The sequence below is a fragment of the Boleophthalmus pectinirostris genome, unplaced genomic scaffold (genome assembly GCF_026225935.1).
Source record: "Boleophthalmus pectinirostris isolate CB_2022bp ecotype Guang Dong unplaced genomic scaffold, ASM2622593v1 HiC_scaffold_21, whole genome shotgun sequence".
NCBI lineage: Eukaryota > Metazoa > Chordata > Actinopteri > Gobiiformes > Gobiidae > Boleophthalmus > Boleophthalmus pectinirostris.
This window is the reverse complement of record NW_026571175.1, coordinates 16206488-16229188: the sequence shown is the minus strand read 5'-3', so window position 1 is coordinate 16229188 and position 22701 is coordinate 16206488. Positions and strand designations below refer to the sequence as shown.

The 22701-nt window shown below is 37.0% G+C and overlaps 4 protein-coding genes across 5 annotated transcripts; 2 read left to right on the top strand and 2 right to left on the bottom strand.

Moving 5' to 3' along the window:
- Positions 1 to 2277: 2277 nt before the first annotated feature.
- sync (syncoilin, intermediate filament protein) lies at positions 2278 to 5512 on the top strand. 2 transcript variants are annotated; one of them, XM_055157473.1, is made up of 6 exons: positions 2278 to 2362; positions 3157 to 4492; positions 4570 to 4784; positions 4914 to 5121; positions 5232 to 5356; positions 5435 to 5512. In XM_055157473.1, exons 2-6 carry the CDS (start codon positions 4280 to 4282, stop codon positions 5490 to 5492), a joined length of 819 nt encoding a protein of 272 aa, XP_055013448.1. In that variant the 5' UTR covers positions 2278 to 2362; positions 3157 to 4279; the 3' UTR covers positions 5493 to 5512. The 2 variants fall into 2 exon arrangements, with proteins under 2 accessions (XP_055013448.1, XP_055013449.1); XM_055157474.1 differs by lacking the exon at positions 3157 to 4492 and having other exon boundaries at positions 2298 to 2362.
- Positions 5513 to 6097: 585 nt separating this feature from the next.
- tert (telomerase reverse transcriptase) lies at positions 6098 to 12247 on the top strand. The gene is given in 16 exon segments (XM_055157664.1): positions 6098 to 6370; positions 6818 to 8027; positions 8092 to 8281; positions 8358 to 8511; positions 8594 to 8761; positions 8854 to 9015; positions 9092 to 9193; positions 9395 to 9480; positions 9564 to 9680; positions 9766 to 9851; positions 9915 to 10104; positions 10371 to 10497; positions 10837 to 10898; positions 11182 to 11306; positions 11394 to 11531; positions 11611 to 12247. Coding segments are annotated over 16 exon segments (3237 nt in total). The 5' UTR covers positions 6098 to 6154; the 3' UTR covers positions 11715 to 12247.
- Positions 12248 to 12409: 162 nt separating this feature from the next.
- Positions 12410 to 16075, bottom strand: slc6a18 (solute carrier family 6 member 18). The gene is made up of 12 exons (XM_020932891.2): positions 15881 to 16075; positions 15155 to 15295; positions 14926 to 15063; positions 14622 to 14803; positions 14445 to 14555; positions 14259 to 14371; positions 13817 to 13945; positions 13582 to 13738; positions 13216 to 13420; positions 12967 to 13126; positions 12727 to 12889; positions 12410 to 12619 (listed from the first exon to the last, which is right to left on the bottom strand). The coding sequence occupies exons 1-12, from the start codon at positions 16020 to 16022 to the stop codon at positions 12410 to 12412; spliced, it is 1851 nt and encodes a 616-aa protein (XP_020788550.2). The 5' UTR covers positions 16023 to 16075.
- Positions 16076 to 16649: 574 nt separating this feature from the next.
- LOC110167323 (sodium-dependent neutral amino acid transporter B(0)AT1-like) lies at positions 16650 to 20055 on the bottom strand. Its single transcript, XM_020932657.2, has 13 exons — positions 19857 to 20055; positions 19258 to 19398; positions 19043 to 19180; positions 18723 to 18904; positions 18523 to 18633; positions 18317 to 18429; positions 18095 to 18223; positions 17829 to 17985; positions 17558 to 17762; positions 17325 to 17484; positions 17059 to 17221; positions 16806 to 16974; positions 16650 to 16762 (listed from the first exon to the last, which is right to left on the bottom strand). Exons 1-13 carry the CDS (start codon positions 20053 to 20055, stop codon positions 16650 to 16652), a joined length of 1980 nt encoding a protein of 659 aa, XP_020788316.2.
- Between the last annotated feature and the right edge of the window lie 2646 nt (positions 20056 to 22701).

The window sequence follows — 22701 nt, the reverse complement described above, 5'->3', positions numbered from 1 at the left end:
TATTATTCAATGTGTCTGGATGGGCAAGTTGAATTTGGGTTTTAGTATTTGGCTGTAGTTTCTGGTAAGTTGGTAGGTCAACTTGTTGACTTTAGTAATTATTATAGTATAGTAATAGATTACAGTAGCCTTCATTTTACAGAAATGTGCTCATACCAATGTTTATACCAATGATCATGTTGGTCTCCATCACGTTACACACACAAAAAAATTGCCCACCTCTGATTTAGACCAATGTAACCCAACCAGGGATATGGGAGTATTTTAAATATGTTTCAAAAGAAATATAATATTATTAATTGATTGATTTTTTTTTTTTTGCTGAGAACCCAAGTTTGGCGAAGTTTGGAGTGTGAGACAATACATAGATTGTTCTCAAGATCAAGTATGGGAACCATTGTTTAGACTTCCCATTGATACTAAATAAATAGTTTAGAAGTTAAATGCTCGAGCCAAGTACTAATCTCAAAATGGCAAAAGAATTACCAGAAAATGTTTTTTTTTTTTTTTTTATCGATCTAGAGGGTTTGATTCCAGATGTGTTTTACAAATCCAACAGGGTATTTTTATGAAATAAGTGTCACTGTTTTATTATAAGTATCTTTAAAATAACACGTTTGTTCAAACTGAATGCTTCACCAAGCTTGAAAAAACCCTGAAACTTGTTAGGTGAGAGTGATGCACTCATTTAAAAACAGTGCATGAAATATTTGTGCAGCATGAATTCCTGAGGGGCGTTGCGGCTGTTGGACTGCTATGGCTCAGACTCAGTGGACACATCTTTCCATTCATCCATCTGTCTCCTCTTTGGTTATTTGTCTCTTCTGTGTCTGTTTTTACTCTCTCCAGGGGTAAGTTTAATGAGAGATTGATTTTAGAGCTGGAAAACTGCAAGTGATCCAGTACTTAATACATGAAAATAACTTAGAATAATTTAATAAATTAGGAAGTCACTTTAAGTTACAATTAATTTATGAATTACAATAGCAAAATGTGGATAGAAATATACTTATGCAGTCTAATCTTCCTTCCTCCTTACTTCATTGTAAATAGCTTCTTTTGGGTTTACCTAGCAATTTATAAGGTCTGTCTATCTGGCATAGACTTTAAATGGATTCGATGATGCAGCCCTCTCCATTCATCCAAGTGAAGGCTTTGTCCACTTTAAACTGAAAAATTGCTAACTAACTCTCTGCACTAACTTTTGACACCTTGTGGTTGCTATACACATTAATTTAAATACAATTCCAGTGGAAAACCATAACAAATAGACAGGGAGCCTAATACAGTACCTGTTCTGTGTTAAGCTGGTAAGATAATAAACAGCACTGTCAAACACTGCTGCAGTGGTGACAGTGTGAAGATGGCAGCTTACTGCTCTGGCCTCACGACTCACTGTAATATAAACATTACATGAGGCAGTTGTCATTAAAGCACACTTAACCAGAGTGAGAGAATACTGTATGATGAACTGTCTGGCAGGTGCAAGTAAACAAGAGCAAATATAGAAACATTAATTATCAATTGGAAAGAGGAAAGGGACTGCTAAGGCAAGATTAATGTGTAGACTACATTTGCAAGAGCACTGATTTAACCAAATGCAATAGCCATCTGGGGTCATCACCAGCATAAAACATTATATGGGTTTTGTACTGCCTATTTACAGTTAAATATTGTATAAGCTGTATATCTCTAAATATATTTACACTGGAATAATGGCATACGTTACTTTTGCGCTTAAGACATAAAAGTTAAACTTTGTCGCCCTCTTCTGGTTTTGTACCCAGCTGCTACTGAACGTTGTTTTTGCCTGTCAACTCCACCAACAAAAGACTAGACCACCTGTCTTCTGGTTTATCATTGAGGTCAACAGTTTCAGTGAAAACCAATCTTCCCATAGGAAGCAACCAGAAGTACAGCAGTTATTTAAAGGCCGCTTGATAATGAGGAGGCATGGGAGGCATTTGAAGTCATGTTTACGATAGGAACCCAGAATATTTGTGTCACACACCAATAATAAACATGTTGATACAATAAATATGATTGGATTATACTGCATTTATTTATATGCTAATCAACGGTGCATTTCTGAAGTTTCTTCTTGGTTTAAACTAGTATTAATTGCTGATCCCGGTCTCAGCCCACTGGTTATTTATAAACTTAAACAGACTTGGGGTAGTTATGGTGACACATAGCAGCCCCGTGAGAGAGCGAGGAGGCCGGGTCAACTGTCCTAACCCCCTCCTACTTAACTCACACACATTGGTCCCGCTCATTCTCCACTTGGCTGTTTGAATCACAACTTCTGCTGACCTGATTTACACCAGTGATGACACACAGGGACAAAGACATATATAGACAAGTAAGTTCTGCTTACTTTTATCACCCTTTTAGTTACAACTTTTATAGCTGTTATTGAAAGTGTGTTATAACAGCTGAGTTTCTCTTATAATTGTAAATGCATGATAAAGAAATACATTGTCAGGACTAAGTTGATTGTTTTAAAGAAGAAAAGTGTGCATGTTTAAAATTGTATTACCTTCCCTGGTTGGTGTAAGGTCTATAGGAATGTGCTTTGTTCTGATTCTGTTCTGAGCTTCTGTCACAAGGAGACAGCTGCTCATGTCTTGTGTGAGTGGGTAGCTCTTATACCCCAGATCTTGATCTAAAAGAATGAACACACTTAATACTGTTGAAGTTATACTGATATTTTATCAGAGGTGCATTCTAAATTACTGGGTATACCATACCATATTTTGTATGTGCTAATGTTAGTACTGTAGTCGTGTTTGGGGTGGGTCTCACAACCAATGTGCAGTCCCCTGGGCATCTAAGCTAGGCCACCAGCTGCAGCTGCAGAAGTGTCTGCTAATTTTGCACAGCTCAACATAGTTTTATATGTGATAATGACATGGGCATTGCTTGAACAGAAGTCTGGCAGAAACACTAACTCAACTCATCTGTTGTGTTGGCATCCACAGACAGTGGTATTTATGACATGCAGCAGGCTGCCAACAGCTAACATAGGCAGTTAAAATGAGTCACTTGAAATAACAACTACTGGTAGATGGTATTGTGTGAATCATGTGTAGTTTCCATTAGTATAAATTCACATTGAGCGGACATTTATATCTGATACATTTACTACCTTTCTAGGCCTGAAGATCACAAAAATGGAAAACGACTGTGTCAGTGTTAATGCTAGTGCTCCCCTCTTCATTAATGAAGGAGATGATGAGCCAGTTGAAGCAGCTGGTGGAAACTTACTACTGAGTCCAGCTCAGTCTGACCACACATTCATGGGAGTGAATTTGTGCCAGACTTTGTCGATTGGACCGTACTTGAAAGAAATGGATGATCTTCTTAAGAATTGTGAAAAACTTACAGGTATAAGTGAAAACACTTGGGATGAAACAAGTGTTTGTTCCCAAGAGTACATGTCCACAAGCTGTATAGACACAGAAGAAGTCCAACTACAAGACACTGGCTTTGACAAATGTGGGTCAGAAACATGTGTTTCCTCTGCAATGCCCTTGACATCTGCAGGTAACAAACTCAGTGAGAGCATGGCTGAATATGAAGGACAACTCATGGACATGTTAGCCATGTTGGAGAGCTGTGAGGATGACAACAGCATGGATTATAGACCACAGGACTGGAGTCCCAATGAGGAGTATGTACACATCCCTAAACTCTTTAAGGAAACAGGAAAGACGTCACTGGAATCAAATAAATCCATGATACTGGAGGCCCATGCAGCAATCAACTTCTGTGATCATCAAGACAGCACAAATGAGATTCAATCCAGGAAGAGAGCTGCAAGAGCACTAACACACAATATTTACAACAGCGACAATGCCAAAAGTCTGACAGTGCAAAGCTCAGATGAATGCAGTAAAGATCATAACAGTGAAGTTGCCCTTAACCCTTCTTTGTGGACAAAGCCTAAGCAAATCATGTGTCAGGTGACACACACTGAAGATGAATGCAAATTAAAGGATGCTGGCAACAGTGACCTTAATGACTCTACAATTGACATGGCACGTTTAAGTGATGGTGTGTCTGAATTACAGTCTCTGGGGCCTAAACTGGATGAGTTCATAGATGAAGTCCAAAGTCTAGTACAGAAAAGGAGGGAGCTGCAGACTGAGGTGATGAAACTATGTGGGTACAGCCAACAGGAGCAAACAACAGAACTAAATGAGGAGGACGAGGAACAAGGCCAAGGCAAAGTGGCAGAACTGATTTTGAGACTAAAAGAGGCAGAACAACTCCAAAAATGAAAAAAAGCAAGAGGGAAATTGAAAACTTAAGGCATGAACGGGCAGAAGAAGAGAGAAAACTGTGCCGTGTCAATGTAGAGAGACAGACACTACACAACGAACAATGGAGGCTAAAAAGGAATCTCTTTGTTGTTGCCAAGGAGTGTGCCCAGAACCAGGCAGCACTAAGGTCACAACAACAACATGTGGAACTACTTAAGAAAGAAGAGGTATACTCTGAAGGAAGAAATTACATTTTTGTTACAGAAAAAATATATATATATAAAATGTATTTTATATGTTTTAGGAGAACCTACAAACTGCAGAAGTCCAGCTGAGGGAAGACAGAAACAAGCTGATACAAGAACATCAAAACCAGCTTTTGAACCTTCAAAAAATGCTTGATCTTGTCACTTCCAGCCATTTAAGTAACACTCAAGAAGAGATGAGCCAGTCCAGGAGGAACTCCTGCGGTGATGTACAACAATATCTGCAGGACAGCCTCAAGGCACTGGAAGAACGGTCAGTGTGATGCACCATCTAGATGGCTGTCTCACTGGGGACAGCAGACAGACAGTATGTAGGCAACTGTGTAGGAAACAACATAGGTAAATATGACATAGTATTTTTCACATTTGTTTCCATTTATAGGTATGGGCCTGTTCTGGTGGCACTTTTGAAGAGGAGAGACTCAGCTGTGGATTCTATTGCAAAGGTGAAAGAGCAGGCCCAGGAGCACAGGGTCCAGCTCACACCTCTGAGAGAGGAGATACAGAAACTGATGCTCCAGAAAGTTTGTTTAGAAGAAAAACTCAGGCTGATGAGTTTCCAAAGAAAAGAGGAAATGGGACAATACAAGGTCAGATGCACAAATTATAATAAAACTCCTAGTTTAAATTCTTATATTGATGTAATTAATGTGTAGTTAATAAGTAAAGTTAAATTACAAAAAGTATATCTGTTTTGCAGGAAGTGGTTAACTCATTGGAAGAGAGCTGCAGACAACTAAAGATGGAGCTGAGAATTCAGAACACAAAAAACAGTGAGATGAAGGAACTAAAAGAAAGACTCAACAAACAGCTGGCAGCATACAGGCGGGTTATCAAACAATATAGCATGTTATGTTTAAAGTAGACATTTAATTAAAGATAAGCAAAACATTCTCCTTTCAGGTCTGCTATTGAAGATCATGTCACCACCGACAACGAGATAACAAATATTGATCCTTGATGTAGCTTGTTGAACTAGCCTATTACGGTGTGAAAAATCAATGCACTTTATTTATACCCAGTTTTGTTTCTAAATAAACCTTTATATTGACATGGAAAGTGTGATGTTGTTGTATGTATTATGCCTTAATAAGCAGAACTTAAGCTACTGTGATTAGATGACCATCATAATAAAATCATTACTGGGTTAGAAAGCTCAAGGGACTATAGGCCTATAACTACCATATTGTCGCTAGTCCACATGTGTTATAAGGTATAAGATAAAGTATCAAAAATAAGGATGCAATAAGGAAGGACTGGTTCCAAGATGGATACTGCAATACTGTTCTTATTATCTAATGATAACCATAAAATGCCCTACTTAACAGTGAGCTTGATGCTCCTCAACGCTCAATATCTGTAAAGAGAAAGCATTTTTTGTTTGTTTTTCTTCAACTGCGTCCATTCACGGACAATAATAAAGTACAAGCCATAGTAAATTGCAAAGGAAGGACAACATAGATGCTCTAGTCTCTATTGGTCCGTGATCAAGCATGCTTGAGTATTGCGTAATCTGATTGGGTGTTTCTAATAGCCTTCTTTCTATTGGTGCTGTGTGGCGCTAAAATTGACTACCGCATTGTCGGTGTGTAGCAGCAGCAAACGCTGTTAATTTTTGTTGGCATGACTTCTACTGACTTATCCTGTGTGCTGAAGATCTTGCACTCAGTTTATCGTAAAGTGGAGACGCTAGAGGGTTTTGCAGATGGCATCGTGTTCAAAGAGGGGCAGAAACCACGGGTCATTGAACAGTCTGACACCACACGATTCTCATCATTCGTCCGAGGCATTTATGTCTGCTCCGACAAGGAGCTGCAGCAAGTGCCAAGTAATACCCAGGTACACGTTTTATTTTATTTTTAAATCGGTAAATATGGTACAAGTAAGTGCTTTCTGAAAAAGATTTACCCATTTTACCGTTAGAGCTAAAAACCTGTTGACTCAAATGACTGGGTTTCTAATGGGGGTTAGAAATTATTTTGTGTGACTAGATAAAACAGCACCACAATGTAGGTGTTTACAATAAATAAATAAAATTAAATCCTAATCATAATAATCTAATCACAATAGCTATAACCTACTGCATGCTCGCTGACCTGATAAATGCATTTACCAAAACCATATTTTAAGTATTCTGCAGTTTGGACTTTGGAGAACTCCTGTTGATTAAATTAATAGATCCAGTGAATCATGAGTAAAGCCAAATGTATGTATTAGTGTATAATGATGTTAGTATAAGTTTATCCTGTAGTGTGTCACTGTCTTATATTTTTATACAATTCACAGATATGCACCCTGCCTGATCTGTTGGCCTTTGTGCTTAACAATCTGAAGCGAAAGAAGAGAAAGAATGTCTTAATACATGGCTACAACTTCCTGCCTCATAATGAACAGCAGAGGAACGCAGACGTGTTTAAATTCCAAGGAGACGTTACTCAAAGTGCCGCCTACATCCATGGCAGTGACCTGTGGAAGAAAGTCACCCAACGCCTTGGCACTGACATTACACGCTACCTTCTGGAAAACTGTTCTCTGTTTGTGGCAGTTCCTCCATCTTGTCTTTTCCAGGTGTGTGGTTTGCCAATTTATGACCGCATTTCCATGGCTTCCACTGTTACAGGAATAACTTTTCAATCCCAACACAATGCCAGAAAGGCCAGACGAGCAAAAATCACTATCAAAACATGTCATAAATTGTGCAAAAGTAAAATGGATCATGGAAACCAGGAAAGAAAAAGAAAAAGAGAAATGAATGGGTATGATGATGAAGATGTACAGAAACCTGCTAAAAGACAACTTGTTGGCAATCAAAACATAGCAGAAGATGAGCCCATGTTCCTTGATTCAACGCAATTTACAAAATCTTTGGAAAACAGCACCGGAACTGGTTTAAAGGAGGAAGGGGGGCCAAGTTGGAGATCAGGTACCTACCCCCCTTTGCCTCCATCACACTGTTTCTTCCGCACTTTAGGATTTCTCTATGGAGGCAGTGGCATGCGTGGCTTCCTCCTCAACAGAAAGAAGAAAGATGCAGAGGGGATTAAACGCTTACAAGGGAAAGATTTGATTCGAATCATCTTCTTTGAAGGTCTCGGTTATTTAAATGGAGTTAAAAAAAAAACTAAGAAACTACCTCAAAGATTTTTCAACATGGTGCCAGTGTTTAATCAGCTGTTGAGGCATCACAGAAGGTTTCCATACGGGCGCATTTTGCAGAAGCTGTGTCCCTCTCTACAACAGGCAGATCCCAGGCAAGGGGAGCTCAGCTCTCTCCTGTCCCAGCATTGTGCAGCTCATCGGGTCTACCTGTTTGTCAGGGAGTGCCTCACAGCTGTCATCCCTCAGCACTTGTGGGGCTCGGACCAAAACAGAGTTAATTTTCTGGCCCGTGCCAGAGGTTTCCTGTCAGGTGGGAAGTTTGACAAGCTCTCACTTGCTGACCTGCTGTGGAAAATTAAAGTGAATGACTGTGAGTGGGTAAAGATAAGCAAAACTGGTAAGATAGTTCATTTATAACATTGTTTTATTGAAATTCCAGTAATTAAAGTTTTTATCTATAGGTCGTGTCCCTCCAAGTGAGCTTGCATATCGAACACAGATTTTGGGTCAGTTCCTGGCATGGCTTTTAGACGGATATGTGGTGGGTCTTGTCAGAGCCTGTTTTTATGTCACTGAGAGTGTGGGACTAAAGAATGCATTGAGATTCTACAGACAGGAAATCTGGGCCAAACTGCAGGACTTGGCTTGCAGGTAAGATAATCAAAATCAAAACCATTGTTTGGTATATATGGTTTATGTTTCATTATGTTTTTATGTCGTGATTAAGAGGCCATCTCTCAAAAGGTCAGATGACTGAGTTGACCGCTGCTCAGGTGGCCTTACTGCCCAAATCCACAGTCATTTCCAGACTCCGCTTCATTCCCAAGAATGAGGGAATGAGGCCAATCACAAGGGTCATTGGAGCTGACGTCAAAACAAGAGTACCAGCCCTGTATTAGTTGTACTACCCCTTTATTACATTTGTGATGCATCCATATTAATAAGGGATACTTTTCTCTTCAGCTGTACAGAGGCCATGTCCGTGACCTCTTGGATATGTTGCGGGCTTGTGTGCGCGCCTATCCATCCATACTGGGCTCCACAGTTTGGGATATGACTGACATCCACAAACGAATAACTTCTCTGGCATCACAACAAAAAGAAAAAACACAACCACTGTACTTTGCTAAGGTCTGATAGCAATTTGTACCTATCCTACTGACCTATGTCCATATATATCCATATAAAACTCTTTATAATCACTGCCATGGTCCCATTGTCAGGTGGATGTGAGTGGAGCTTATGACAGCCTGCCACATGATAAACTCATTGAGGTCATTACTCAGGTCCTGACACCTTTTCTGGATGAAATATTCACCTTACGACGCTATGCCAAGGTCTGGTCTGATGCACATGAGGGTCTGAAAAAAACATTTGTGAGACAGGTATTGTAGTACTACAGTACTATTTACACATAAGCATTTGCATTATTTTATGATTTCTTGTTATTCCAAATAATAGGCATTTTTGCTTGATGATAACATGGGCTCTAGCAATATGAAGAGCTTTGTGTCCTCTCTGCAAATGTCAGGAAACATTCATCATTCCATACTGGTAGAGCAGGTAATAATTTTAAGCATTTTAATTCCTGTTAGGTTAGATAAGATTGTTTTTTTTATTTAATGTAGTGTATTTTAAATTATTATTAATACTCATGATCATATACATTTCAACTGAGGCATAGATACAATTTTTTTTTTAATTTAGTGTATTTTTAACTACTTTAAAATTTCTCATTTTCAAAAACTATTTATTTTCTTTCAGCACTTCTCCTCAGATCTTCATGGCAAGGATGCATTACAGTTTTTTACTCAAATGCTTACTGGAACCATTGTTCACCTTGGCAAAAAGTGAGTATACTTTATAATACTTATTATATACTATATAATACTTTTACTTTTTACAATCAAGTAATTACTTTTTACTCCTGCAGAACATACCGCCAGTGCAGAGGAGTTCCCCAAGGGTCTGTTGCCTCTAGTCTACTATGTTGTCTGTGCTATGGTCATATGGAGAACATTCTGTTTGATAATAAAGGCAAAACCAAAGGGTACAAGTGGAACCATAACTGTAAAACCTTATTGCCAACAGCAGAGTGCAGTATTTCGTCATTGCAATATGTTTTTCTCTGATAGATGTTTACTGAGATTTGTGGATGATTTTCTTCTCATCACGCCAGACCTACATGAAGCACAAGCATTTCTGAAGTAAGAGTCAAAATGTATTTTCTAAGTTCTAAGAAGTAAAAAACTCCCAAAACATTGATAAAACATGATGTTTAAAGGACTTTTGCTGCCTGGAGTGCCACAGTATGGTCTGGTCATCAACCCACAGAAAGTGGTAGTCAACTTCAAGGTTTCAGAAACTGCAGCCATTTGTCCTGAAATCCGCGTTCTGCCCCCTCGTTGCATGTTCCCCTGGTGTGGTCTGCTGCTGGACACATGCTCCCTGGATGTCTACAAGGATTACTCCAGGTGGTTACAAAACCTTTTACCTTAGATAGTCTTTCCTGAGAAGTGTAGCAGACTTTATAGATCTATATAAAGTGACTAAAACCATTTTGATACTTTGAACTTTCACATAAACATTTGTAAAACTTAATAAATAACCCCATTCCTGGAAAAGTGATTGAATGATTAAAATGCTTTCATTTTTGTTAAAATTTAAACTTGGGTCTAAAGGCATGTGTTTACTTAATTTCCATCCTTTAGTAATGACATTGATCTTTTTTCTTTAACAGCTATGCAGGTCTATCACTGCGTTACAGCCTCACTTTGGGCTTTTTCCATTCAGCAGGACAACAAATGAAGAGGAAGCTGATGGGGATACTCCGACTGAAGTGTCATGCTCTGTTTTTAGACCTAAAGGTTTTAGTATAAACTATACTTTGAACTGTTACTGCATATATATGTGTATGTGCTAGGGAGGTCAAAAATATTGATACCCAAATAGTAACCAACAATGATCAAAACTACATACAGAAAAAAAGCACATGAACAGGACACATTTTCTGGACAAATTTGGCCAAATAGTAGTTGTAGAGACATTTTGCCCAATCACTTTTACAGTATCCTTTTATATGCCATTTTTTTTTATTATTTATTTTCAGTTTTCACTCTTGACATTTTATTGAACATGAAATAATCACTAGCTTTCATTCACACAATATTTGGAATAAAATGTAATAGAATTTGTATTCTTTACAGACAAATTCTGTTGAGGCAGTCTATCAGAACATCTACAAGCTGGTCCTCCTTCATGCATGCAGGTAAACACTTATCTGATTTATTTCAAATATGTTCAATAATAGGTACTATTTATTTAATTATATTTAAGTGTGTTATCAAATATATAACAGATGTGTTTGACATTTCTTAATAAATGGGTCACTAAAGATAACACCCCCATAAAAAGGCTGGTCTATAGTGTTCAATCAATGTCAGCATGAGATACAATGTCATTGCCGCCTTTTATCTAAATGTAAATAATTCAGCAGCAGCAGTAATCTCAGTAATATGTTGAAAATGTTCTTGTCACACATTTTCCTTTAGGTTCCACGTATGCGCCCAGAGTTTGCCCTTTGGTCAAACGGTTGCCAAGAACCCCAACTACTTCTTGCAAATGATCTGGGACATGGCAGAATATGCAAATCAGCTCATTAGGAAAAGCAACAAAGGCAAAATAAAATAACAATTGTGACAAATACATATAACCTGGATTGTATACCTTTTCCTGGATTTTACTGTTGTCACTTTTTATACAGGCCAGACTTTGGGCACTAAAGCACAAACAGGCATCATTCAATATGAAGCAGTGGAGTTGATTTTCTGCCTTTGCTTTCTGCTTGTCCTGTCTCAACACCGTTGGCTGTACAAAGCTGTCCTTCCTCCACTCCAACATCGTAGGTCAACATTAACACTGTGACTGAGAGGACATGACATTTTCTTGTCTTGATTTTTTTCTTTATACTCTTTTGAAAGGAAAACGCAGTCTGCAGCAACGCCTTGGCGATCTAAGAGTTGCCAGAGTCAGACAAGCTGTAGGTGGTGGGATTCCTGAAGATTTTTTTGGTGTTCGGATTTAGAGGTATTTTGAAGTCCAGATATATTTTTGAGGGGAATATTAAATGCTCACTCCCCCAAAGTAATTGTTTTTCCACTTTGGACCATAATAACTACATAAATTGATCACCAGAATTTTACTTTTTTACAGATATTGTGTTAAAAGCACAGACAGTCTTAATATGTGATTTATACCAAACAAATGGTGAAGTGCAGCAAAGTCTAACAAACATTCAGGGCCCTGACATAAACCACTTAAGTGATAAACCTTGGTTGTAAACACACCTTACAAAAGGATGACCTTGGCCACATCTTTGAATTACAATGGTTGTGGTACTTTTCCACACAGGCACTTAACCTGTTGCTTTGCACTGTTGTCCTTGTGAGCTTGTCATCTGTGACATGTCAACATGTTAAACCTGTTTTCATTTGATCCCTTAATATTTGCAAGGGGAACCAACATAAAGCATGTTTTTATTCCTAATAAACAATGTTTAGATCTCGCAAACTCCTACAAATTCCATCAGCACCTGAATCTACATAAAAAAGATAATTGATCAAATAACATGACTTGTAATAAAATTTTTGTAAGAACATTTGTTGTACTCTTTATGGTCACTGAATAGACCAGGTTAATAATGCAGTATGTAGTGTATTTGTAGAAATAAGCACTCAGGAAGGTCTGTCCATTGACACAACATAATAGCGTATACGTGCTTTATGTCTTGGTTGGTCTGTAATTTGCATCAAAGCCAGCATTGCTATAGGCACTGAGCTCAGCCCTGGTGGAGGACCTCCTCAGTCTACCACGGATTAGTCCATTTAGAGCCACTATGGGAATGGAAATGATGGGTACCACACACAGGAGGATGATTATGGCAAAGACCCAGTCAGGATACTGCAGGATTTTGGTTTTAGGAAACAATTCCTGAAAAAAAGGGAAATAAATATGATGGCAAATGTATTTGGTCAATTATCATCCTTTTCAGCTTTCAAAACATTTCAGTGTAAATCCCAGATACTGCTGTTACTTACATATGATGGGTTCCATGTGGGATAGGTTGGGCGTGTTTGTGCATGTAAGGCCACATAGGCAATTAGCACAGCAAAAAGCATTAATGGACTGATCACCATCCAGCACACCTTCCAGAAAATGTTGGGTTTTTTCCCAGTCATGAACAAGATATCGTCACTAAACCTTGAAGAAAATAGCCATAAGTTCTCACCATCCTTTGTCCTTTCATATTTTCATTCAATCAGCATGATGATGGCTACCTTTTCATCCCACGTACATAGATGACTCCAACAATCTCAAAGAATGCTATTATAAGTAGAGGTATTGAGCCCACATAGGCGTTAAAAACCTCCAACCAGTAATTCCCAGAACCCAGCGTAAATATAAGTGCCGCCAGAAAGCTGATTATGCATATAATTCCTGGAAAACATTTGTAAAAAAAAAAATTTTTATTTTTATTTATTAACTTCTGCTGTGCTTGAAGACAATGAAACAAAAATGTTTTCAACCTGTTAAAAGTACTTCTGGGATCCACTTTGGCAATATTTTGAGGTCATAGATGGGTGTAAGGACTCCCTGTACATTACCGAACATTGAGGAGAGACCCAGGCTAAGGAGCATGATAAAAAATAGGATTGCCCATATCTGTGAACCTGGCATCTCAATCACTGCTTCAGTAAACACAATGAATGCCAAACCAGTCCCAGAGGCACTCTAGACAAAAGGGAGAAATTCACTTCAGTTACACCATGTGCGCTGTACAGGATAAAATGTACTCATGAAGAGAACAGGGAGGCAAGAACAGAATTTGGACTTCAAGTAAAAATTTAAATAAGAAATGGAAATATCTGCAGCTTCTTTTAAAGTAACTGTACCTGTTCAAGAAATGTCTGTAGATTACATGTTTGAAGATTTAAAGCAGCGATTGCATCTGGATATGTGCTGTTTAAATGGTTGAACCAATTGTCATAGTTATCACGGGTGATGTTTTGGTCAGAAATATCAAAGCGGTTGGTAAGGATCATGATGTTGCTGCAGAATAAAAGCAAAGTCAGAACATTAAATGATTAACAATAACCAAATAAATGTTGACAATATGTCCATACATACTCTTCTTGACAGTTGTACAAAGCACTTGTAGCTTTGAATCCCAAGATTGAGAAGATTGGTATGGAGGCATAGAGAGAAGTGGCACTGTTGATTATGCCAACCACAAGAGCATCCCTTTCGCAATTGTTTCTTTTAGAAAAATATATTTTAGTCAGCCATTCTTTCAGGAATATTACAGTTTACAATACAGTTGTTTTGCAGTTTAAGAAATGTGTTTATTAATGAGTACATGCTGAAATAGTTGTAAGCATAATATGCCTATATTGCATATAAATTGTCAATTTATTGGCCACACATGTCAGTTGATCTTTATCAAGACATTGCTAGAGAAATGTGTTTTTTTCCCCAATTTTCTGAAATAATATCTAAAAAAGAAAAGAAAAAAAAGATTGCTACTAAATGTACAGTATACAATAATACACTGTACTGAACATGTGCTTACTTTTCATCTGCATAGCTAGAAAAAGCAATGAGTCCACCAAAGGCCACGGATAGAGAAAAGAAGATCTGAGTGGCAGCATCAAGCCACACCCGAGGGTTCTTCAGAATCTCCCACTATCAAAGAAAACCTGTCTCATTTTACAGAGTTAGAGGTTTATTGTGAAAGCTGCAGTTAAACGTGGCTGACCTCTGGGGTGAAGAGATACTTTATTCCATCCACTGCTCCCGGTAAAGTAATGGCCCGTACTAGAAATATTGTCAGGACTAGGTATGGAAATGTTGCCGTCACATACACAGCCTGAAAAGATATTGAATATGATGTATTTTAACAATAATTATGGCTGATTGTCCTATGTTTCCAGACCTTGCCCATTGACTGGATCCCTTTGATGAAGCAGATGTACACAATGCACCAAGCACTGGCCAGGCACAGTACCATCGTCCATTGTATGGTGCCACTGCTTTCAATGTCTGTAGTAATGTTCAACGTCTCACGGTACCAGAAGTAATTTACTGGAGTGCTTTTCTCACACTCCTCATTAAAACCTGGAAGGAAATGTGGTTGTACAAGTCAAAGGAAATAGGGTATTATAAGACTTATCAAAAATACATCAGATTGTTATCATGTAATTTTAGATTTCTCTGTTAAATTGTTTCCAAAAAATTACCTGTGCGGTTTGCATTTAGTGGACATGTGCTCCATGGCAGGGGATCTTGAAAAGAGTGAAAGAAGTACCAAAGAACCCAGGCTAGAAGAGTGTTGTAGAAAAGGGATACCAGGAATGAAACAATCAGTGATCCAATGCCTGTACGTAAAAAGTCCAAAGCATCCAATGTTTATTAAAACATTGTATCTGTTCAGTAATTTTTTGATAATACACTTTAGGGGTTACCCACCAACCCCTCCCAGAAGCGGTGAGATTGAGTACCAGACTCCAGTGCTCCCCAAGCGCATTCTTTGTCCTATCGCCATCTCCAGATAGAGCAGCGGGAGGCCTTCAAACACCAGCGCTATCAGGTACGGGATAAGGAAGGCACCTGAACACAGCACGCACAAGTATTTCTCTCCAAAATGCCTGTTATTAGAGTGAATAACCAGGGTGATTTAAAAGTTCATAAAACAAGAATCCGCAGGGACTCTTCTTTGAAGTCACGCCATGCTGATAAATGCTTATTTCTACATGTATGCAAAGCTGAATATATACACCGTATTAACAACACTGTTTTTTTGCTTAATGATGACCCAGGGTTTAGAGTATGAGGAAGTCAACAGATGCATTATTTTGCCTTTTTCTAATCCATATAACTAGAAAACATCTGTGTCGATTATGCTTGGCAAATTTTGCAAATACAAACAAAAAAATTGATTGGGAATAGCTGGCTACATAATGTAGAACAATGCATTTTACTTGAAATTGAATTTTAATAGTGCTTATTATCCATGCACTGCTCACTCATTTACATACATATTTTTGATAAGTGTTTTCCCTCTATAAATGAAAAAATAAAAAATAAAGAAATTATCTGGTGCTGTAATTACATTTGGTGACCATTGTGATTTTATCATTTATTTTACTCGCAGAAAGTCACTCAAGTTATGACAATGGCAATAAGCTTTCTTACCCCCTCCATATATTTGGCAAAGATATGGAAATCGCCAAACATTTCCCACTCCCACTGCAAATCCAATGCAGGTGAGCAGGTACTGTATCTTGTTATCCCATTGTGGTCTATCTTCCTTGTCAGATTCCTTGGTTTTGTCCATTTTTGGAGTACCAGTTCTTCCAGTAAGATCCAATGTTTTTGTAGTGTCCTTTGACGTGTGATGAACACATTTAACTTGTTTCCACTCAGTGATGCACAGCACTCCTGTGTGTCCTCTGTTTTATGTGTGCTCTGTGGGTTGTCCTTTTATGCCCCAATCAGCTGGAGCGTTGAGTGAGGGATGCAGAAAGCAGGGAATACAGAAGGAAGTAAAAACACAGAGAAACATTTACTGGCCAACCCTCTCTTTGACAAAAATATGTGTGGAAGCTGCAGATTAATGGATAACCAGCTACCTGTTGATGTTTCAATCTCAGACTGACTCAAATACAGCCTGTAAAAAGGACATTTGTGTCATCATGAGTGTAATGGTTTAACTGCAAAAACACATAATTTTATAAGGTAATTGACCATGGCACCTTTTGAAGCATTTGGATTATATATTAAAATTAAGGTAACTTAAATTGGATGTAAAAAAAAAACAAAAAAAAAAAAACTGTGTAAAAGTGTTCTTTTTCATACTTTTCAACCATTCACTTTTACAATTTTCTCAAATACATCATTATCTTTGTATTTTAAGAAAACTTTCCACCTTTATGCAACCCTAGTCATATCCATTGGTAATGAATTAATCATTGAACTCAAAGTAGAAAGATAAATTGACTATGACCCCTAGTGCATGCTTATAATTGAACTCTTGCCCCATAAGTTCTTGTAATATTTGTGATGTTAATAAATACATACAGTAACTATGAATACATTGATGACATCTCTTATTGTTAGAAAAAGTTGTCCTTTTTATTTTTAGGAATGTTTTTCTTCTTTATGTTAACATAGAGTAGCCTACATAAAGCATACATGGGCATTGTTAGACTTGGGACTCCTGCCAATAAAAAGATAACTGCATTTATCCATGATGGGTAGGGGACTGAGTCCAGGACTGGAAATTGTTTCTGTGGACCATAAAGAGGGTGCATAGTTATTGTATCTTATAATTCATAAAATCATAAAATAATGTATTAAAAAATTTAACATACAGAATTGGGATTCCAGACTAAATAAGTAAGCTTCTCTTGGGCTTGTATGACAAGGTAGAAAACTAAAATGACCAATATAATCAGAGGACTTGTAAATCTCCATGTAACCTGCCAGTATAAGCCAGGCTTGGATCCAATCATAAACTGTATGTCTTCATTGAACCTGTCATTTAATACAACAAGAAATCACGTTTATAAAATAAATATTCACATATACAGTTTTTCCTAAAAGATTTAACATATTGTTGATTCTTGTTCTTACAAACCTCTCTATTCCATATATGTAAACAACCGCTATCATCTCAAAAAACCCAATACACAGAAGTGGAACTGATCCCGCAAAATTGTCAAATAGTGTTACCCAATAGAAGCCAGAATGTTGAGCAAATAGAAGCGTGAGAACAAATGCAACACCGCAAGTTACAGCTGAAACAGAAACATACAACAACATAAATTGGAGTTTTTAGTATATTAAGAATTGCTGTTTGCCCTTAATTACCACTCAGTGCTTCCTGGGGCCATGTTTTAGGAAATACTCCTAAATCTCTAATTGGAACAACAACTCCCTCAATGTTACCAATGAGTGTGGAGAGCCCCAAACAAAGAAGCATGATGAAGAAAAGGACAGACCAGATCGGCGATCCAGGCATCTTGATTATGGCTTCTGTGAAAACAATGAAGGCCAGACCTGTTCCCTCCACCCCCTACAAAAATGTGTTAAAATTTGGATAAAAACTTTAATTAAATTAAAGTCTAAGCACAAATGATACCTCGCTGAGAAGTCTCTGCATGTCGCAGGGGATGATCTCAAGTGCCGTAACAATATCTGTATATGTGCTGTTTAAATACTTAAATGCTTCCTCATAGTTTTCTGTAGTTATATTGTTCTCGGGAAGATCAAATGCATTTATAAGTGTTTGAATATTACTAAAAAACAGATGAAAATTAAATGTAGTTTGGCATGTATTTATTTACATCTAGACCAACACATTTTCTGTCAGATCAGTGATGTTTTATGTGTGTCTACTGTACTCACTCACTGATACATTGCCCATATTTTTCTGTAGCTCTGAAGCCGATAATGGTGTAGGTTACCATGGCAGCATAGACTGAAGTACAGCCAGTTATGGCAGTAAGGATCATGGCATCCTGTTTACAGTTGTTGCTGGATTTATGAAGCAAAAAAGTAGTAACATCATTAATAAAACTCAAACATGACTTGCCACAATTTTATTCAACATTAAGGATCGGCTCATACTGTATAGGGTTGTAGCTTGAGAATGAGATCAGTCCACCCCAGGCCAAGCTGAAGGCATAAAAGACCTGAGCCCCTGCATCAAGCCATGTCGTTGGTTTGACTAACTCATTCACCTGCAAAAAGGATCATTTTAGTTGCATAACATTTAACAGTGTTTTAATCTATTATAGTTATGATTTCAATGAAAAAACACAGTTTAGACTTGCATCTGGTGTGAAGAGGTACTTAATTCCAGTCAAAGCACCATTAAGAGTCAGCCCACGAACCAGGAAGATAGCTAGAACAATATAAGGTAGTATTGCTGTGACGTACACTGCCTGAGGTCACATAAAATAAAATTCCAGTATGATTCAAATTTACTTCAAATGGAAACATTTTTATTCATCAAAAACAGATAAAAGCAAACCTTTCCAGAGCTGCTTATTCCTCTGATGTAACAGAGCCCAATGACAGTCCAGGCTACTAACAGGCAAACTACTATAGGCCAGTGGATACCCCCAGAGTCTTCTATTGAGGTGGAAGTGTTCAGAGTGACTCTGTAATAGAAGTAATCCACTGTGGAGCTCTGCTGGCATTCAGCTATGTAACCTACAACAAACACTCATTATTTGTATAATCCAAATCTAATTTTGAAAATCAAATTTGTTATACATTTAATTGCTTCTGTCTCTATGTTATATTAATAGATGCATTAATTTGCATTAATAGATTGTGTTTTGGTCTGACCTGTTTTGTTTTCATTGAGAGGGCACTGTGTCCAGGGAAGAGGACTTTGAAAGGAATTAAAAAGGTACCACAAGATCCAGGCCATTAATGTGTTGTAGTAAAGCCCAATTAACAAGGATACAAACATAGAGGCAATCCCTAGAAGACAGAATTATCTTGTTTTGCTGTTTGTGGCAGTGACGATGCTTTAGTGGACTTTTTTATTCTTAACTTACCAATTCCAGTCAGATAAGGGTTGATGGCTTGCCACACTCCAACACTACCTTTTCTCAGGCGTTGACCTATGGCAAACTCCATAAAAAGTAGAGGCAGTCCCTCAAGTACCAGCAGGATTAGATATGGAATCAGAAATGCACCTAAAATGTGTACAATGTCATGCAAGTCTTACATGAGAGTTAATTGTTTGATCGTGGTGCTGCATGAAATTATTCTAATTATAAGGCCATGGTGAAGTCTTTCAGCTAATCAAATTAATAACACTTCATGAGTTGTATTGATTGTATCCCTCTGGGGCCAGGACTCCTCTGAAAATGAGATTCTAAATCTCTGTGTGATTTTCCTAGTTAAATAAATAAATACAATAAAAAATAATTTACAAAAAAAAAAAAAAACTGTACTGGGAAAGCACATTCACATGTTTTATAGGGAATACTGAGTTCTTCCAATGAGCTTGGATGCTGTAATCGTTGTTTAGCACTGCTCATAGCTAAATCTTTGAATATATTGGCCCTGAACAATTGAAAATTTAGCTTTTCACTGGTTCAAGCTTCATCTCCTAAATGTATTGTAGTTTACCAAAGAATTACCATATTACCTCCTCCATGGCTTTGGCACAGGTAGGGGAAACGCCACACATTGCCAATCCCAATGCAGAATCCCACACAGGTTAAAATGTACTGAGCCTTATTGTCCCACTTGGGCCGGTCCTCAGCCTGCTCTTTGTCCATCCTCTCCAGATCCTCATATGTGTGGATCCGCTTGTCCAGTCCAGGGTTTGGTAGCAGCACCTTCATTGTGGATACACTGAAGCAGAACCCAGCACTGGCAGTCCTGCAGACAAATCCTTGATGTGAAGGCAAGATACGTCACAGCAGCTGTGAATAAGGTTTATAACCTTTTGTCTTTATCTGACGGATCCCACTGATCTGTGATCCAGTCTGTGAGAGCAGAATGAGCAGCTATGTCACAGGCTATAGGATTTCTATGAGACCTTAAGTCATGTGCTTCTGTGATGTGATAACAACTAAGATAACAATTTCAGAGTTTTGTCTGTGTTAGTATAATGAGGCAAAGTGCTAATGTAATGTAGGACATCCCTTTTTAATGTATTATTGAGATGATATAACTTTAATGACTGTCGTTATAATGCAAAATAACTTAGTTACTGATTAATAATGGAGCCTTATAAAACTGCATCAGTTTATAGTGTTGATGAACATCTTCCAAACTGTAGTTAAAAGTTATGTGCAGAGGAAGTAACTGTACAGTACACTGTACAGTCTGTCTGCATTAATTCATTTTTTATGCATTTATTTAATATTTTTATAAATTTCTTGAATAAGTGCAAATTAAGGGGGCGATGTTACAACACAGTAGCCTGCAGGACCTTGTTCTGTTACTAATGCAGATGCCAAAGTGGAAGGAGCTATATATGCTATTTATGTACATTTAGTAAGATTAAATCAATAAAACTACAAATATACTATATAACACTTTGTGTTACGTTTTTGTATGAAAAGCGCTTATATAAATAATAATGATTGATTGATTGATTGATATATAAATATGCTATATATATATATATATATATATATATATATATATATATATATATATATATATATATATATATATATATATATATATATATATATATATATATATATATTTTTTTTTTTTTTTTTCTTCCCTACCTTTACTCTGAAGAGGGATTTTGTTTCCCTCTGCTGGACAATTTCCTGCTCTGTGTTTTTCCTCAGCTACACTTGTTCTTATTCTGTCAGTGCTGTTGTGCCAAAAAATTTAGGCACTCAAAAAGTATAAAGTAATTAAAAGCCTTTAATAGCATATGGCAGATAAAGTCAAAATCACGCCAACGCATTTCGGCCCCTTGGCCTTCATCAGGGCAAACTCGAGATGGATATCACAGTGCAGATTTAAAGTAATAGGTGTAGGGCACATGTTCACAGTGGGCTTGTTGACAGTCCACTGATGCACGATGGGACATGTAGGCTGAATAGATTTTAGTTACAAGCTATTTAAGATAAGATAATACAAGATACAAGATATTAGTACAATTCCCAACAACCAATACATAGAAAAACACATAGTATAAAAATATGTATAGTGCAAAAAAATATAAAAATGCTACAGATACAACATGTATAATTTGTATAATATATTAGAGGGCTATTCTTAAACAGTTTCATGGAGACAAAGATGTAAAAAATAGGAATAGATTGCACATTTAAAGGAATTTTAACTTACATTTAAATCCTTAAAATGTAAAAGTTGCATAATTGTCATCTTACAAACAATGTGAAAGGATTTTACAATAAGTAAGCAGGTGTGATGTGACATCCAGTGGTTAGTCACAAGTACTACCCTTGATTGTTTCAATTTAAACATTTCTGAAAAACAAATCATAATTATGCATTTATTATTTATGTAATTATGTATATAATTATGTTAATTTTTTATATGACAGTTACACATTTATTTCTTTTTTCAGTTCTTTTGTTTGTCATTCTTTTTCTTGTATCTGATGTAGATCGCCTATAGCTATTGTATATAGCTATAGTCATAAAATAATAAAGGATTTATGTTTTACCAGTTACTGCTCCTTGAGGCCATGTTTTAGGAACCAAGTTTAGGTCTCTGGAAGGATCAAGCACTTCTTCAAAAGTGGCAAACAGAGAAGCATGGTGAAAAATAATATAGACCAGGCTGGAGAAACAGGCATGTTTAAAAAGACAGTGAAAGCAAGGCCTGGTCCCATCACACCCTAGAAAATATATAAACATTATTAACTAATTGTTAATCTAGAATCAAGAATATTTATATACAGAATAATATGGCTAACCATTTAGGTTATTGTAGTAATATTATCATCATATTCCTAATCAAATACCCTATGCCAAATTGTACTAACAATTGTATTGTCTCTTTTATTATTCCAATATCAACAAAATTATCACCCCATAACATTTGTCATTTCTTGATTACATTTTGTAATAACTACTCCTAATTAGCCTTAATAAAACACAAAGAAAAACTTACTTCATAATGAACAAATAGTTTATTAAAGATTATTCAGGCTTAGTTAGACTTGGACTCAGACAAACTTTATTTATCTACAAGGGAAATTATTTGGACACAGTAGCTCACACATTACAATACAATATAATAACGAAGAGCAAAAATATAATTTGTAATAATAATGTCAAAATAAGTGATGAGTAATAAGAGATTGGTGTCAAATAAGGCGTAATTATACAAACATATATGTACTAGTAAAAATAAAATATGGAATTACAATAATGAAAATATATCTCAGCTATATACAGTTATTAATTAATTAATAGGCCAGTCTTAACTCCTAACCCCTAATAAGATAGGCACCAAGACTGGATGATTATTAACAGACTATAAATTAATTT

What these genes read in the sequence shown, in the direction of transcription:
- LOC110167323 (XM_020932657.2), bottom strand. Translation starts at nt 20,055, where the DNA reads ATGAAGGTGCTGCTACCAAACCCTGGACTGGACAAGCGGATCCACACA. An exon ending in TACATATATGGAATAGAGAG is followed by an intron (nt 17,222 to 17,324) that starts GTTTGTAAGAAC and finishes ATTAAATGACAG; the next exon opens with GTTCAATGAAGACATACAGT. An exon ending in AAATAAAAAGGACAACTTTT is followed by an intron (nt 16,763 to 16,805) that starts TCTAACAATAAG and finishes ATAGTTACTGTA; the next exon opens with TGTATTTATTAACATCACAA.
- slc6a18 (XM_020932891.2), bottom strand. Translation starts at nt 16,022, where the DNA reads ATGGACAAAACCAAGGAATCTGACAAGGAAGATAGACCACAATGGGAT. An exon ending in TTGCCAAATATATGGAGGGG is followed by an intron (nt 15,296 to 15,880) that starts GTAAGAAAGCTT and finishes TGCTGTGTTCAG; the next exon opens with GTGCCTTCCTTATCCCGTAC. An exon ending in TACAGACATTTCTTGAACAG is followed by an intron (nt 13,421 to 13,581) that starts GTACAGTTACTT and finishes CCTTTTGTCTAG; the next exon opens with AGTGCCTCTGGGACTGGTTT.
- sync (XM_055157473.1), top strand. Translation starts at nt 4,280, where the DNA reads ATGAAAAAAAGCAAGAGGGAAATTGAAAACTTAAGGCATGAACGGGCA. An exon ending in CTCAAGGCACTGGAAGAACG is followed by an intron (nt 4,785 to 4,913) that starts GTCAGTGTGATG and finishes TTCCATTTATAG; the next exon opens with GTATGGGCCTGTTCTGGTGG. An exon ending in AGGAAATGGGACAATACAAG is followed by an intron (nt 5,122 to 5,231) that starts GTCAGATGCACA and finishes TCTGTTTTGCAG; the next exon opens with GAAGTGGTTAACTCATTGGA.